At 38.9% G+C, this 13990-nt stretch overlaps 1 protein-coding gene across 1 annotated transcript; it reads right to left on the minus strand.

Moving 5' to 3' along the window:
• Positions 1–1836: 1836 nt before the first annotated feature.
• Positions 1837–11108, minus strand: LOC658322 (uncharacterized). The gene is made up of 8 exons (XM_064359405.1): positions 10521–11108; positions 4952–5204; positions 4769–4906; positions 4616–4720; positions 3604–4569; positions 2241–3465; positions 2004–2154; positions 1837–1953 (listed from the first exon to the last, which is right to left on the minus strand). Exons 2-8 carry the CDS (start codon positions 5177–5179, stop codon positions 1947–1949), a joined length of 2820 nt encoding a protein of 939 aa, XP_064215475.1. The 5' UTR covers positions 5180–5204; positions 10521–11108; the 3' UTR covers positions 1837–1946.
• Between the last annotated feature and the right edge of the window lie 2882 nt (positions 11109–13990).

Genomic DNA, 13990 nt, shown 5'->3' on the forward strand with positions numbered 1-13990 from the left:
CCGACTCGCTTTTTAAAACTTCAGATCTTATCACAACAAACGCCGAATATAAAACACTTCATCACGTATTAACAACGCACAAAACTACATCTCTCGTCTGAATTCAACAAATCGGTAATTTTACACCAATGCCAATAAAATATTGCTTAAATGGTAAAAATATAAAAAAGTTGAATACAAAATTACAAATTTACATTTTCGAAACGATGTTTATTGATTTATTATCAATTAATACGCTAGTGTTTGTCACTGTGGGCAGTAAAATTTGTAAAACTGCATTGTAATATGTGTAATTTTACAATATCATTTAGTTTACGTAGAGGAACTAAAAATGCGAGGAAAAATGCCTTTTTATTATTTTATTTTTAATGGGGAATTGAATCATGGCTCGATTAAGTTGCTTTAAAACATTTCTGTTTGAATGTGAGTTAATTATTGATTATTAATTAATTGTAATAAAAAGTATTGGCATTTCCATTTAGAACTCATTGAAAGCAATAATACACATACTTGGGAAGAACATATTTTGTAACGTTGTGCGATGGCAATAACAAACGACAATGAAATATTAATTGCAAAAGCAAAAGGTCATATATCTACGTGGTTCGTGAAGACGACTTAATTTAGGTCAATTAAGAGATTTTGTTCCTAGCTAGAGATATGTGCTAGAAAAATTGCAACATGATATGCTTCAATTAATTACCTAATAAGCTGTTATTAATTAAACTTTGTTATCAAATCGATCGCTTATTAAAGCACGTTGTGATAATAATTTTAGAATAGCGGACAGAAGTCAAGTGTGTTTTTTTCGTTAATTTGATCTCAAAAGTACAGCATTGTTTCCGGGTTTTGTTTTTTATGTAGGTATTTGATAAAAAATAAAACACCGTCCGGAACTGTGAACATTTTAATTAGGCAAATAAAAAATACAATAGACGTGGATTGAATAATTCAGTTAAAAACTGGAAGTGGATTATTATTTTATTTGTCCATAATTTTAAAGCACGCCAAGCAGATCCGCCAAAATTTTCTCTAAAGTAAACACAATTACTAAAACAGTCAACAACATACATCATTCCGTAAACCCAAAACAATCAAATACATCCACTAACAAAGTTTGCACATGGCCCTAACAGGAATTGCCTCCTGACCACAAACTACTTTAAATAATTATTGTTATAATTATAGAATTAGCGAATCAAGTGGAGAATAGATAGTTCTGGTTAAAACGCTCGACCTGTGGGGAAAATAAAACAAAAAGCAGAAATCGCCACAAACATTAATATTAATGAAACCTCGAGATCGGCAAGTTTTTGTCCAGTTTTCCACCATATCTTATTTCTACTGTTCCAATTAAAGTGATATAAGCCGATGTTTTTCCCAATGAAAAAAGGGTATTATATCATTAATTTAAATTCCAACGGTAATTATAAGTGATAAGAGGGTGGAATATTTTTCACAAGTTTAATAAGCCGAGAGTAATCATTATAATTGTCTGTTACGACACGTCGACCTTCTCTACCAATCAATAAGACGCCAAATTCATCCAATTAATTATTTTTCGCTTCGTTCTTAGTGAAAAATCGTTTCCAATAAAAAAACAACTCAGTCGGCACAACTAAAAATTTAGTGGGATTAATCCTGTTTTCGAATTTTCACCGGATTATAAATTTACTTTTGAGCCGAAACCGATTACAGTGCCCTCTCGTATCTCAATCTAAAGGTGCGACTCCAAGAGCCATCTCTTCGTGAGAAATGTTGTTCACGTAAATTTTAGCTCAGCCTCAGTAGAGGGAGCCCCGATTCATTTTGTGGGTTTTTGGATTAAAAAACAGATTTGAGCAATCATTAAAATTTATTTTGCATTTGTATATATACATTTTGTAGTAAAAATGAGAATGTTAAAATACATAGGTACATGGATTAATTGACTGTAAAATAATACATTAAAACCTGAAACGGGATAAAATCAATAAAGTCAATTTGAACGAACCCAAACAAACCTTGTCATTGGAGCATATTTGTTATGATACATCCTCGGCGAATTGTTCCTCGACTGCGAATCCTCCGAATAGCTGCTTCCTGCCGACCTTGTACTCTTCACCCCATGAGCAAAATCTTTCCTATAATTCGTCCCACTAGTCTTATTCGAACCTGGACAAAAACAGAGCGAAAAATCTTACTAACGCAAAGCAAAAATCGAAAAAACAAACAATAGCAACACCTAAAATAACACAAACCTTGCTTCGCTTTTGGCATGTTGCACGTAACTTGTGGATGAACCGTGGTTTTGGCATGATTTACTTCGTTCAGGTCACTTAAGTACCGCGTACTCCCGGTATACTCCTTGTACTCCCGTTGGGGGTGTCTGTACTCCGACAGTACCTGCGTGACTTGAGCTTTAATCCGCGTCTCTTCGCTACTTTCGGAGCTCGGGCGGTGTTTGCCGCTCGTGGCCTTCTTATTTTTTTGGTAAACTTTCTTGTTTTGGACTGGGAGTGAGGGGGAGGAGGTCGTGGAGGAGGACACCGCACCGTCCGGTTCCTGCCGCACTTCGTCCTTCACCTCCAAGTTGGGGGGAAGACTAGTCCACGCGACATCGTCCATGGAGAAAAGGCGCAGCTGTTGGCGAATGTTCGCCTTCTCCCGTGCCCTCTTCTTCTGGAACTCTTCCTCGACCTTTTGCATCGCCTCCAACTCGCGTAGTCGTTGCTTCTCCTTCTTCTCAGCCTCCCGTGAGAGTTTCTCCGCAAGTCTTCGCCGCTCAATCTGGCGAACTGTGCTCTGGAACGTGAATCTTCGCGGTTTGCGGTTCCAGTTCCTCGCGTCTTCGAACACTTTTGGCGGATCTTGCAAGTCTTCGGGTTCCGCGTCCGAGGACGATTTGAGTTCGCCGTTGATGTTTTCGCACGATTTCGAAAACACGGATAGTTTGTGATTGGTTTTTGAGCGATCGGCGCTTTTGGAGCGTTCGCGGAGATCGTCTTTTGTCTTGGCGCGGGCATGACGGTGGTCTTGGTTATTGTCGAATTCAGGGAGATACATTAACCGACCTGAGCTTTTCGAATTTGGCACTAATAATTGTTCTTTTTCCTCCGATTTGTTCGAATTTTTCATTTCGAGAGAGTTAAAGCCGTTGTTGAGCGAGTTGGGGGCCGATTTGCTCAAGAACCAATTGTCGCTTTGGTCTTGACTCAGGTTTGTGGGCTGCATCATGTCCTTTTTGTTGCCCAGAGTCCCCAAAACGCCGGACACTGACCGCTTCAATTTCTGCAAGCCGGTGTATGTCTTGTCCGACATGTAGGCGGACAAGTGGTTGTCTCGCGGTAACGATAAGCTGAAAACGTGCGGTTTGTTCGAGTATTTGGTCCGCGGCTTGTACGAGTTTTCGTTATTCAGACCCTCCTCCATGCTGGAGTCGTCGCCGAGGTCTTGCTGCGGCGTCCACGAAATCCCCTTCGGTATCTGAAAAAAAAATAACCCTTAAGAAAGAGCCACCACTCTATTTTCATCAGCTACCTCCGAATCCGGCTCGAAGGAACATTGGTCCTCCGAGCCGGATGCGGAGGAGCGTGGTTGTTGAAGAATGAATTGCGGTTTTACCAGAAGACTGTTCCGGGAGTTCATAATAGCGTCGGGGCTGTCGTCGTATCCCGGGGGCCCGGCGTCCCCGGAAATGCCGGAGTCGCCGGATTTGTCGTTGTTAGACCTTTGCCCGATCTGCATGGTGGGTGGTGGCGGTCGCGAGTATTTCTCAATCCTGTCTTCGATGAAAACCGGGACTTCGTCACTTGCTATGGTACTGGCGGTCGGGTTGGTGTCAACGGAGAGGAGTCTCCAGGCAGCAGCTGGGGAGAACCTCGGGATTTCTAACTGTTTCTTCGGCAAGATCGGTCTCAATTGCAAATCAATGCCGTTTCTAACACCTGTGTTTTCATCGGCTTCGATTTCACTCGAAATATCCGATTCGGATGAGTTTGCAATTTTCGGGATGTGTGTCATGGAGTGGAGGTTGGAGGCGAAGTGGTCGACGATTTCGTTTTGCATGGTCTCGTCCATGCCGAAGTAGAAAGTTTTGGGTTGTTCTTTTTTGCGGATGATTGGGGATGACTGGTCAGGGGAGGAGGACTCTTTGCCTGAGCCGTCCCCTCGGACCGGGTCGAGCTTCTCCTCCACGGTCTCCATCTGCTTCAGTCTTTGCCTAATGTTGTCTTTCTTATGTATGTTGTGATCGAGTGTTTTCAATTTTTCTTTATTCCGGTTATTGATTTCTGCGATCGTGTTGTCGGTTGAGGCGCGGGTGTGTCTTAGGCGTTTAGTCACCTCTTTTAGTTCCTGATGGAAGTTTGGAGTAATCATTTCAGGGAGCGACAATCGATTTGTACGTAAATCCGCACTTCGGTCGCGGTCTCTAATTTCGACTAATTCCTCGTGTTTTTCTAATGATTTATGATTATGTACAGGACTAGAGTAATTTTTGCGCGTTTCGGCCCGCGTTTTGAAGAGACGAGCGCGACGAGTGGGGCCATTGTCACCGCTTGAATCATCCCAATCGAGCGACTTGTTCACCTGAAACAAACAATCAAAACCAAATCGAAACTCATCCAAATACCACCTCCACGGGAGGGGGAGGCGCCTTATACTTCTTCTTCCCCCGCCGGTCCTGAGTCTCCATCCCCTTCGAATGGCGCAAATCAGGCTCAGAGCCGAACTTTTTCATCTACAATTTTTCAATATTGTTGTGAACACAAAATCAGTAAAAACGTACATTTTCCCTATAGGCACTATGACTGAAATGTTTGTATTCCATGGCGTGGGTGTACCTCGCCCCCGATTTGTGCAAGGGGTCCCGTTGGTTGGACAAATACGTCCTGGGCTTATCCAAGGTTGAAAATTCGTTCGAATTCTAGAAAATCACTCAAGAACTGGGTTTGCGGTTTGGGTGTGTTACCTCTCGCAAGGACAAGCGGTTTTGGTGGTGCCTCCCGCTGAGCGTCCCTCCGGACTGGAGTATTTCCCCATTGTTGGTATGGCGCAGTTTTTGGCGGGCGTCTCGTTCCGGGAGGACTTTATGCTGGTGGAGGCGCGGTTGCGTCCTTGGGAACGAATGTGCCCATTGTTGTTCTTCAGGTAACGGTCGTTGGGTGATTTGGCCAGTTTGGCTACCGATGTTTCCCATAATTCCACAAGAATCCCGACATATTCTGCAAGAAACAAAGCCAATCAAGCGACATGAACCTGACACCGAAAGCCACGCCAAAGACCCATTTATGGCGCGTACGCCCATTGCGATAATTACAATAAATTGAAGCGATAAGCTTATATAAGCTTACGTAAGGAAGCCATCGATGGACAGCTTCCTAATAAGCAGATTTTTGGCTTTTTTCTAAATTCAGGTTTTTATTAATTAGTATAATTTGTACTTTCTATCCTGTTTATTTATTCTTTATTCGTTTCATAAGCATTTACGCTTTTACAAGTTTACTTGTAATTTCTCTGCTCGAGGCATGCCTTCTTCAGTATGTGAAATTCTGAATCAAAATTCATATAAACAACATTTATTAGCTTTAATTATTGCTACTCACAATATCCCGGTTAGCCATGCAAAATAGCTGTAGTGTGAATGCAAATTCTTTTTTCTCCACCGAACCGCATCAAAACTAATGATTACATAATGCCAAAAATTTATACAGCTTTTTCGAGTTATTTCCTCCTCGAAAAAATACTTTTCTCCGGCTAGGTGTAAATATTTATGAAGTTGTTTTCAGTGACCTTGTTATTTAAATTTTTGTTTATAACACATAGCTATTGTCGTGCTAGAAGAATAAGAAAAAAGTTATCTGAAATCTTATATGAAACTACGGAAATATTTTTCATGTAACATATTTTATCGGTTTCTATACAATATAGTGTAATAGTACGAATTCTCAAGCCGGAACGTTTCAATAATGTAAATTCATGCAATAACTTAAATTATGTTGGTGAAATTAAACTTTGTGCTTTTGCCTATTTTTATTATCGTCCTAATTGCAGTCGCAGCAAGGAAGAATCACCTCACTGTGTAATTTCTTCAAATTATTACTTTCGAGTTGTGTAACCGAGGTATTGACATTTCGTGTTAATACCGGAAATAGAACATAATAATTACAGCATTCCATTAATTCCCGTAAAAGTTTAGCGATTTTTGAAAAATTTTGCTGACCCAAATTGGGTAACAACTAACAATACTCCTTTGTAATGATGATCTCTTCACTTTGTTAGCTGGCTTCATTGTAGTGTGACGAATATAAAGTCAGATTTCTCCTAAATAGCAGCGAGGAGGAAAAAACGCTAAAATCGTGACAATTTATTTATTGTAACCTTAGAATTTTTTCGGATCAGTGTCACAAGAGAATGAGAGACACCAAGGTCGCAGTAGCTAGTAATTACAACAATTCGCAAAAATCGAACGGTGTTGCAATCAGACATATGTTCCAAAGTCAGACAAACCTGCCGTCTAAGCAATATCACCGAAGAACACACGAAGGAGAAAGCAAACAAAAATCAATCGTGGCCCTTGATAATAAATAAAATGAATTAGGAATTGTGTAAAACGGTGGTTTTGAACGAATCATTGTAATGTTAAGTAAATAAATCAACTTTCACTGGTTGTATGGAACAATTGTTCGTCAAAACTTGACTTGACGTTAGAAATTTTACTTTTATTTTTGTTCTATTGTTCCCTGTGTGAATTTTTCCGAACGATGGGAAAAATCGAGCCACTTGTTTTCTCAAACGTTTCGTGTTTATGCACTTTTAGATTTGAATTAATTGCTATGTGAATTCTAATTACCGGAGATGTGCAGAAAATGTTATCTTTGACATTTCGGAATATTTCTATTACTATTATTATATTGTAGCAGTCACTAATTAACATAATCCTACTTAAACTTAAAGAGCAAAGTTAAATATTCTCAACACCTCAATTAGTGGCACATTAATTAATTTCATTGTCAACATAGCATAACGAATCTGGGTTGAAAAATTCGCGCATTTGTGAGTAACAGGATTACCGGATTTTAGCCGAATTGAAGCGTTTGAAAAGCGGAGGTTACTAATTAGAAATTCTTCGAATTTGCGGCCGATGATATGTAAAATTCTGGATTAAACCTGCGAGCATGTCTTTCAATTAGCTAAGTATGTTAGGTTTTAATACACATGTCATGCAATCAGTGATGCAAGAAATTATTTATGAATTTCCTTCAATCTATATTTTACCGGTCGGCGTATAAGTTGTTGCATGAATGCTAAATAGAGCAACATTATTGTATATTTTCCATCAGCAATTTCTACAATTATCCTTGTTTCGTAACAACTAACCGAAAGAAGTGCAAGTAAAGTAATTATAATTTCATTATTTGAAAATTCTCAGAAAGTGAGGCAACCGTGTGAACAAATTAGCGTTACATCAGAGAAATACAAAATTTATGACAAAAATTTCTAGCCAGCTGATGGCATTCTGATCCCAGCTGAAACAGGTCCCTGTATAGCCTTGGAGTAGAAAGTGATGTGTATAACACACCGTATAAAGAAGTCGAAGGCAATGTATAACTAGCCTCGTTTACCAATTGCAGACGTTAACAACTATTTAACGGGAAAATATGCGGTCATTCTCGTTGAAAATACCTACGTCTTATTGTCTCCCAAGCCGCCAATAATGAAAGTTTCCAGCGAGATTTTATCTCAAATTCAGGCAAATTTTCAAAAAACCTTAAACAATTCTGAGATTCGCGCTGCGATTCGCAACTCCGCCTTTGTTTAACTTGCAAAGTTCCTCCGCTCCATAAATCGCAAGAACCGTTAATGTTAACACGACGCATTTGTCAAAATTTTCAAAAACTTTCAGCTAATTAATGGCGAGACAAGTCGCCGGAACGAAAACACAAGAGAAAGGCCCTTCATCGATGCAATCTGTACCTCCATTGATCCAAAATCGAGGTCAATAATGGGAAGAGAAATTATCTCCGACAAATATTCACTCAATTAAGCGGCTGCCGGTGGCGGCAAGGATAAACAAAATCTTATCAAATGCGCACACAAAGAATGCAATAATTACGATAATTACAACCGCACACGTCATGCCATCGTGTTTGCTAATTCATATGCAGACTAATTCAATTATACCTCGCGTCAAATAAACAGGTGGGCCACAACCGGGAGGTTGGGCACCGGAAGCCCACTTTCTTCACTTTTACCTCCAAAAGCCGAACTGCATCCAGGCCCCCATTATTTTTTCCGAAAAGTGAAATTGATCTTTACACCATAAAAAAATCATTAGATCGATTAATGTGGGTCACATATTTTGGAACTTTCATTTGTTACCTTAGGCAGACACACCTTTAAGTGAGAGTATTTGGAGGCATCTTATGGCCCAAATTAAAGCATCTTTCTTATCGACTTCACTTATGTTCCAGTTTGCTTTTTTATTAAAACGGCTGAGAAATTACAAGTGACACGCCCTTTATATTCAGCTTAATTGTCTCAGCGCGAAAGTTCGAGAAATTCGATTTATTTCTTTTGCAAGGCCTATTTTGCCCCGCAAAAATCTGATTTACTTGAAATTATTGTAATTACATGATAACCGGTCGAGAAAGTTCAAACAAAAATCAAAAGAGCTAAACGCCAAAAGTGGTTAAATTAGTTTAGCACCAGACTTAGACACCACTTAAACTTTCACAATGCATTTACAAGTTCAAGGTTTTTTATATCAATGAAACAAGCTTTACATTTTAATGAAATCGTGCAGTTTTTGGGAAAATGTTGCAAACACTTGCTGTTAATTAGGATTGTTCCGTTAATGTACAAAATAAATAGTTTGCCCACCATTGGCGTTTATTAATTTGTCGCAACATTGATTTTAACGGTTCTAATGTCTCAGAGGTTGTTGACGTAAAGACAAACAGATGGTGCCTCTTTTGTTTGGCAAATTAAACATTTTTTGCGAAATTAGCACTAATCTCGCCGCGCGGTAACGCGAGTTTTTTGACGAAAGTGAAACTTTCAATCCACCTGTATGTGCATATCGATAACATTGAATCCGGTGCCCATAAAATTTCTACCAGATCCAGGTCAGTTTTGTCGTGTGTACTTTCATGCAAATTCGGAATTTTTCCTTATGGGTGACAAATTAGGAGCGCTTATTTTGTTTAGCAATTAAAATTAAAGGCCTCACGCACGATCAACCCCGAATAATTATTATTACGAAAGTCATTGTTCTATAATTACAAGACAATACTTTCTATTTTGCATATCAGAGTTATCTCCGTTTTGCAAGGCGGGCATCAATTTTTCAGCCGCTTTCCTCAAATTTGACACAATTCCCCGGCAAAAACGTTTTGTTCTAAATATTATGCAGCGTAAATGTGATTCAATTATGAATGTATTTTAATTAACATTAACTGTACTGCACGCAGCCATTGAAAAATCCATACGTTCAGCTCCCAAATAGAGGTCAAAGTTTTTTCGAAAGTAATTCTCATGGCATCTTCACCCAAGTTTGAAAGTGAATGACACTTCACCAAAACCATCGCGGGATCTTATTTTACATAAATTTGTTTCGAGTTACGGTTAGATTTAAAGGTCAAGATCACGGTAAAGGAAGTATTCTTGCTATAATAATTTTGTAATAGCTTCTCATCTTTAAAATGCTGCGAGCATGGCACAAAGGAAGATACGGGAATGCTTTGCATACTGTTCCATGTTTTATTTCTAATGACCGCTGTTTGGCATGGATAACTCATACTCCGTATTACCATAGTTTAATGTGCAGGTAGCCACAATCAATGGAAATGAGCCGAATTCAGGCGCATCATGAATGACAACACTTTGCTTCGTCCTACCACGATGGTTAAAAATGTGTCTGTTAAAAATAGCCTCACGATTTTGTATCACCATCCACAGAAAACGAACGAAACAGAATTTAATGAAGTAAAAAAATTCGATTAGTTAAAAGCTCTATGACAAATAAAAATGCAATTTGAATTTGAAAGTTGGTCCGACGCATTTGGATCACCCTGTGGCCGTAATGTAATATAAAAAGCATAAATTGTGCATTATACACGACTTCGGTAGAAATTTGAGAAACATCGATAAACATAATCGCTCCTCGAACTGCGTAGTGTTAAATATGGGGCCATTAAAGTTAATGAAGTGTTTAAATGTGATTGCCGACTGTTACCAAATTTTGAGGCAAAAAATGGCCTTTCGGTTTCGTTTTTAACAAAAGCATTCCTGGCCCCAAGCAATTTTACATATTGGTGTACAACTTTCCCATTTCTTTGATTTTTCACGCCTGATTTTGGTGTGCAGGGTCATTTCAGTCGGCAAATTATTACCGTTCTCCGTTAGCCGGGATATAAATTTTTTGTGAAATTAATTGCACTAATTTGTGGTCAAAACTGTAAACTATCACACTTCACATGAGTTTTGGCCGTTTCTGGGTTATGAGGGCCGAAGGCCCAAAATTTAGTGAGCGTTCTTACATGTAGCAAGTGCCATCAAAAGTGTCTTCCACAGTACAAAGCGCAGTTCTTCCGCCTTGGTTCCTCAAGTCGCAGCGAAGCGTAACTCCTGGTCGCACCAAGGGCAGAATTCCCAAAATTGCCGAGCTCACCACACACAAGCCACTCACGAGGAGTCCAAATCGACTACAAATCAAACATTTCGTTTCACGCGCCGCTTTCGCTCAGTGCCTTTACTGAGTGGGTACTGACAGGTAAAAAGTGCGGAATAGCATAGCGGTATTCAGCCTCTACTCTCTTAGATAGAGGGGATTGGATTAAGGTAGTACCATACCTACGTGGAATGCGGATTGGATTTAAGTACCTGTTTCGTGTGCAGAGGTGTTAGCCGATGCGGCGCCACTGCCCTAAACTTAACCACCTGCAACGGATCTTCGGTTTGACCACGCGTTCAAACCATTTCCGCATTCGAAACCGCGACAACTCCGGAGCTTCCTCAACCGAAAACCTCTTCCTCTCCGAAGATCGCGGCCAAAACGCCCAAAAAAACGCAACAATACAGCTGGATTTAAATTTTCGAGCAATTTTCTTGTCTACTGTTTTGAATAAAGAGAAGCGACTTTCACACCTGAATTCCGGCTTTAGCATGTCTGCGGTGGACTAATTCACTTCCGATCCTCAAATTCCTTCATGCGGCTGCTAATGAATAATAAAAAGTGATAGCGAGCTCGCTTTCAAAATTTTCCTTCAGCATCGAAGATGAGTCAAGTGTTTTTCCGCCGGCCGGTTGTTTTGAAAGAAGAGAATATTTTGTGGAAGTCGGTGATATAGAGAGGCATATCACTTAGGTGTATAATAAAAGTAAACAAGTTGCGCTTCTGATTGTGGCCGTTATAAGGTAAAAGAAACAATGCTATAAAACACGAAATAAAGCGGCACGCAACATCAGTCTTGGAACAAAACTAAAGCACATTCTAATTAAGTGATCACGTGATATCATTTTTCATATCAGGGATCTTGAATAAAATTGAACGCGAGTTGCGGTTGTAAGTTTGCGATTTTTGAATCAGGTGTTGGATTCGGTGTAACAAATCGCAATTAAAGAGGAGGTAAGCGTAACTTTATGTTTTATGACAATAGTCGAGCCATTATTCATCCCTTAGCCCCACAGGAGTCGGAAGTTACGTCAGCCAATTATTACCTGACAAAACCATAAAGCTAAAAACTAGAATTATCGCCCACTAGAGGTGGCGCCAAAATTCGAAATAAACTTATCGCGGGATCGAAATTACGAACAAATGATGATTGCCTTTTTATTATGTCACTCCTAATGAACCTTTCTAATGCTCAAGCCCATGCATAAAACAATCACACCGGCGAGCTGTACAGATTCGCGGTTAAAACTTTTATTAAAATCGCAAGCCATTTCCACTTAAACGACGCTTTGATATATGTTACAATATCAGATTTGGCACACGTTGTCTCATAGATATAACTCTTACTTTTATCTAACTTTGGAAGTTTATTTAATTATTTTTCTTTGACCCACAAATTGATTCAAGCAGCTGTCCAATCGCAGCGCTGGTGCCAATTTCCGAATTTGTCAAAATTAAAATACAAGTTCCTTGTTGGCGACAGAACTAATTTAATGCTTTATGTAGTACTTTGAAACGAGTTTTGCCTCATGACAAAAGCTATTCTGCACTTAATTTCAGGTATGGCCACTACAAGGATCCATAATGGGCCTGCTATTATTCATTCGGTAGACAAAAGCACCAAAGAATGTAACGTTTATATAAATTTCCATCGATTCCTCAATTAAATTATTCAATCTATTGGTTACAATAAGTATAGAAAGAAGTTTGTTTACGTTGCGAAGAATCAATAATTTTCAATAATTGGTTTCGGGGCTGCTGGTCGATTTAGCGAGTGCTAATTGGCGTTTTTAATTTGAGTAATGCAAAGGCTTTAACGTAACGTAGACGGGCAACGTAGTAATAGTGAGGAACTCAAACTCAACTCGCGTCCTCGTGCGCTGGATATTGATTTACCTCAAACTGAGTACAGCCTTCTGCAAAGCGTCCTACATATATATCCGCTTTTTGCTACTTTTGAACCTGCTGTTACTTTGTAACAGTTTTAGGTTATAATGTTAAAAGTTACACGAGTTTCGTAAATTTTTCGAAGCTTTGGCAATTTTCGGTTCGATCATTTAAGCAATTTTCTTGCTTTATTTTTGAAATAATTCATCCCGCATCTAACTTGTTGATGGAAGGAAGCGGTTGAGGGTTCCCTCGTTCGTTATTAACCCAATTAAACAATTACTTTAGCGAAAAAGACAAGCGATCAAATTGAATTTCGGTCTGTCAATACACCTCCGGACATGTTTTATGGATTCCTATTGGCCCGACGTGCCTCAAGCCGTACCCTTTAATTAACTGTTTGCATAACAATCCGAAGAAAAATCGGGGATACGGACGTGTTAATTGCCCAAATCTGCTCGATGTCAGCCGTTTATCCCTCCCGAATCATTTTTTCGGCCTCGGGAGCAATTTATGGACGGTTTACGTCAATTCTACATTATGTACAGCTATGTACAAAGTACTTGACTCGACTTTTCCGATAAAATTGGATTATTGCAATGAAATGTTGAGACTCGGAGACATAAATAAACCGCTTTTTTCAACGAGTTACGACCGAATTATGACCAAATGGAAAAGTAACTGGGAGCCGCTTTCCACGATTAATCACCCCTTGCCCACTTTAATTAAACCCATTCAATATTTATACATAAATTAACTATAATAGTTTACGCTTAATTACGAAATCTCGCCGATAAACCCGCAATAAATCAACCTCCCGGAAAAACCACTTCCAGAAAAACCATACGCGCTCCAAAAGGACCCACAACCCAACCGGCGACTTTTCATTAATAGCCTGCAGCTCCATAAATTTTAATTCTCAGACCTTACAAACGCAAGAATAACCAAATCGATAACACATTATTTACGCATTTTTCCTACAACATCTAAGCGAACATTGTTTAGAATTTTATCAAAAAATGGTGAAGAAGTTGTGGCAATTTTTTTCAGAAACTCACAGAAAGACTAAGAACCAGTTACGAAAAATGACTATTCATATCCAGACCAAAGCACAGTGGAACCTTGATAAGTCGAACTTTTATTATAACGAAATATAAGTCGAAGTGATTGGCTGGTCCAATACACTAATAGAAATCAATGTAATTGTCCCTTGATACCTAGAAACTTCTTAAGTCGAATTTTTCTTAACAGTCTTAAAGACAAATAAATAAAAAGAAATTTCATATCAATAAAAACTACAATTTCAAAAATTTGTTGTAAAGTAAAGTTTAAGAATGTATGATTATTTGTATATTTTATGCCATTATTAGGAGTTATTTTTTGTTTGCATTTTACAATTTTCAAATAAAACAACGTATAAGAAAGCAAAACTCGAAATATATTTCGAAA

This window comes from Tribolium castaneum, chromosome 10, assembly GCF_031307605.1.
Source record: "Tribolium castaneum strain GA2 chromosome 10, icTriCast1.1, whole genome shotgun sequence".
Taxonomy (NCBI): Eukaryota; Metazoa; Arthropoda; class Insecta; order Coleoptera; family Tenebrionidae; genus Tribolium; species Tribolium castaneum.

Excerpts from the sequence above, each read along its gene's own strand:
- LOC658322 (XM_064359405.1), bottom strand. The coding sequence starts at position 5,179 with ATGGGAAACATCGGTAGCCAAACTGGCCAAATCACCCAACGACCGTTA. Across the intron at positions 4,570-4,615 it reads CGCCTCCCCCTCCCGTGGAG|GTGAACAAGTCGCTCGATTG; the intron begins GTGGTATTTGGA and ends TGTTTGTTTCAG. Across the intron at positions 3,466-3,603 it reads ACTCCCGGAACAGTCTTCTG|ATACCGAAGGGGATTTCGTG; the intron begins GTAAAACCGCAA and ends TTTTTTTTTCAG.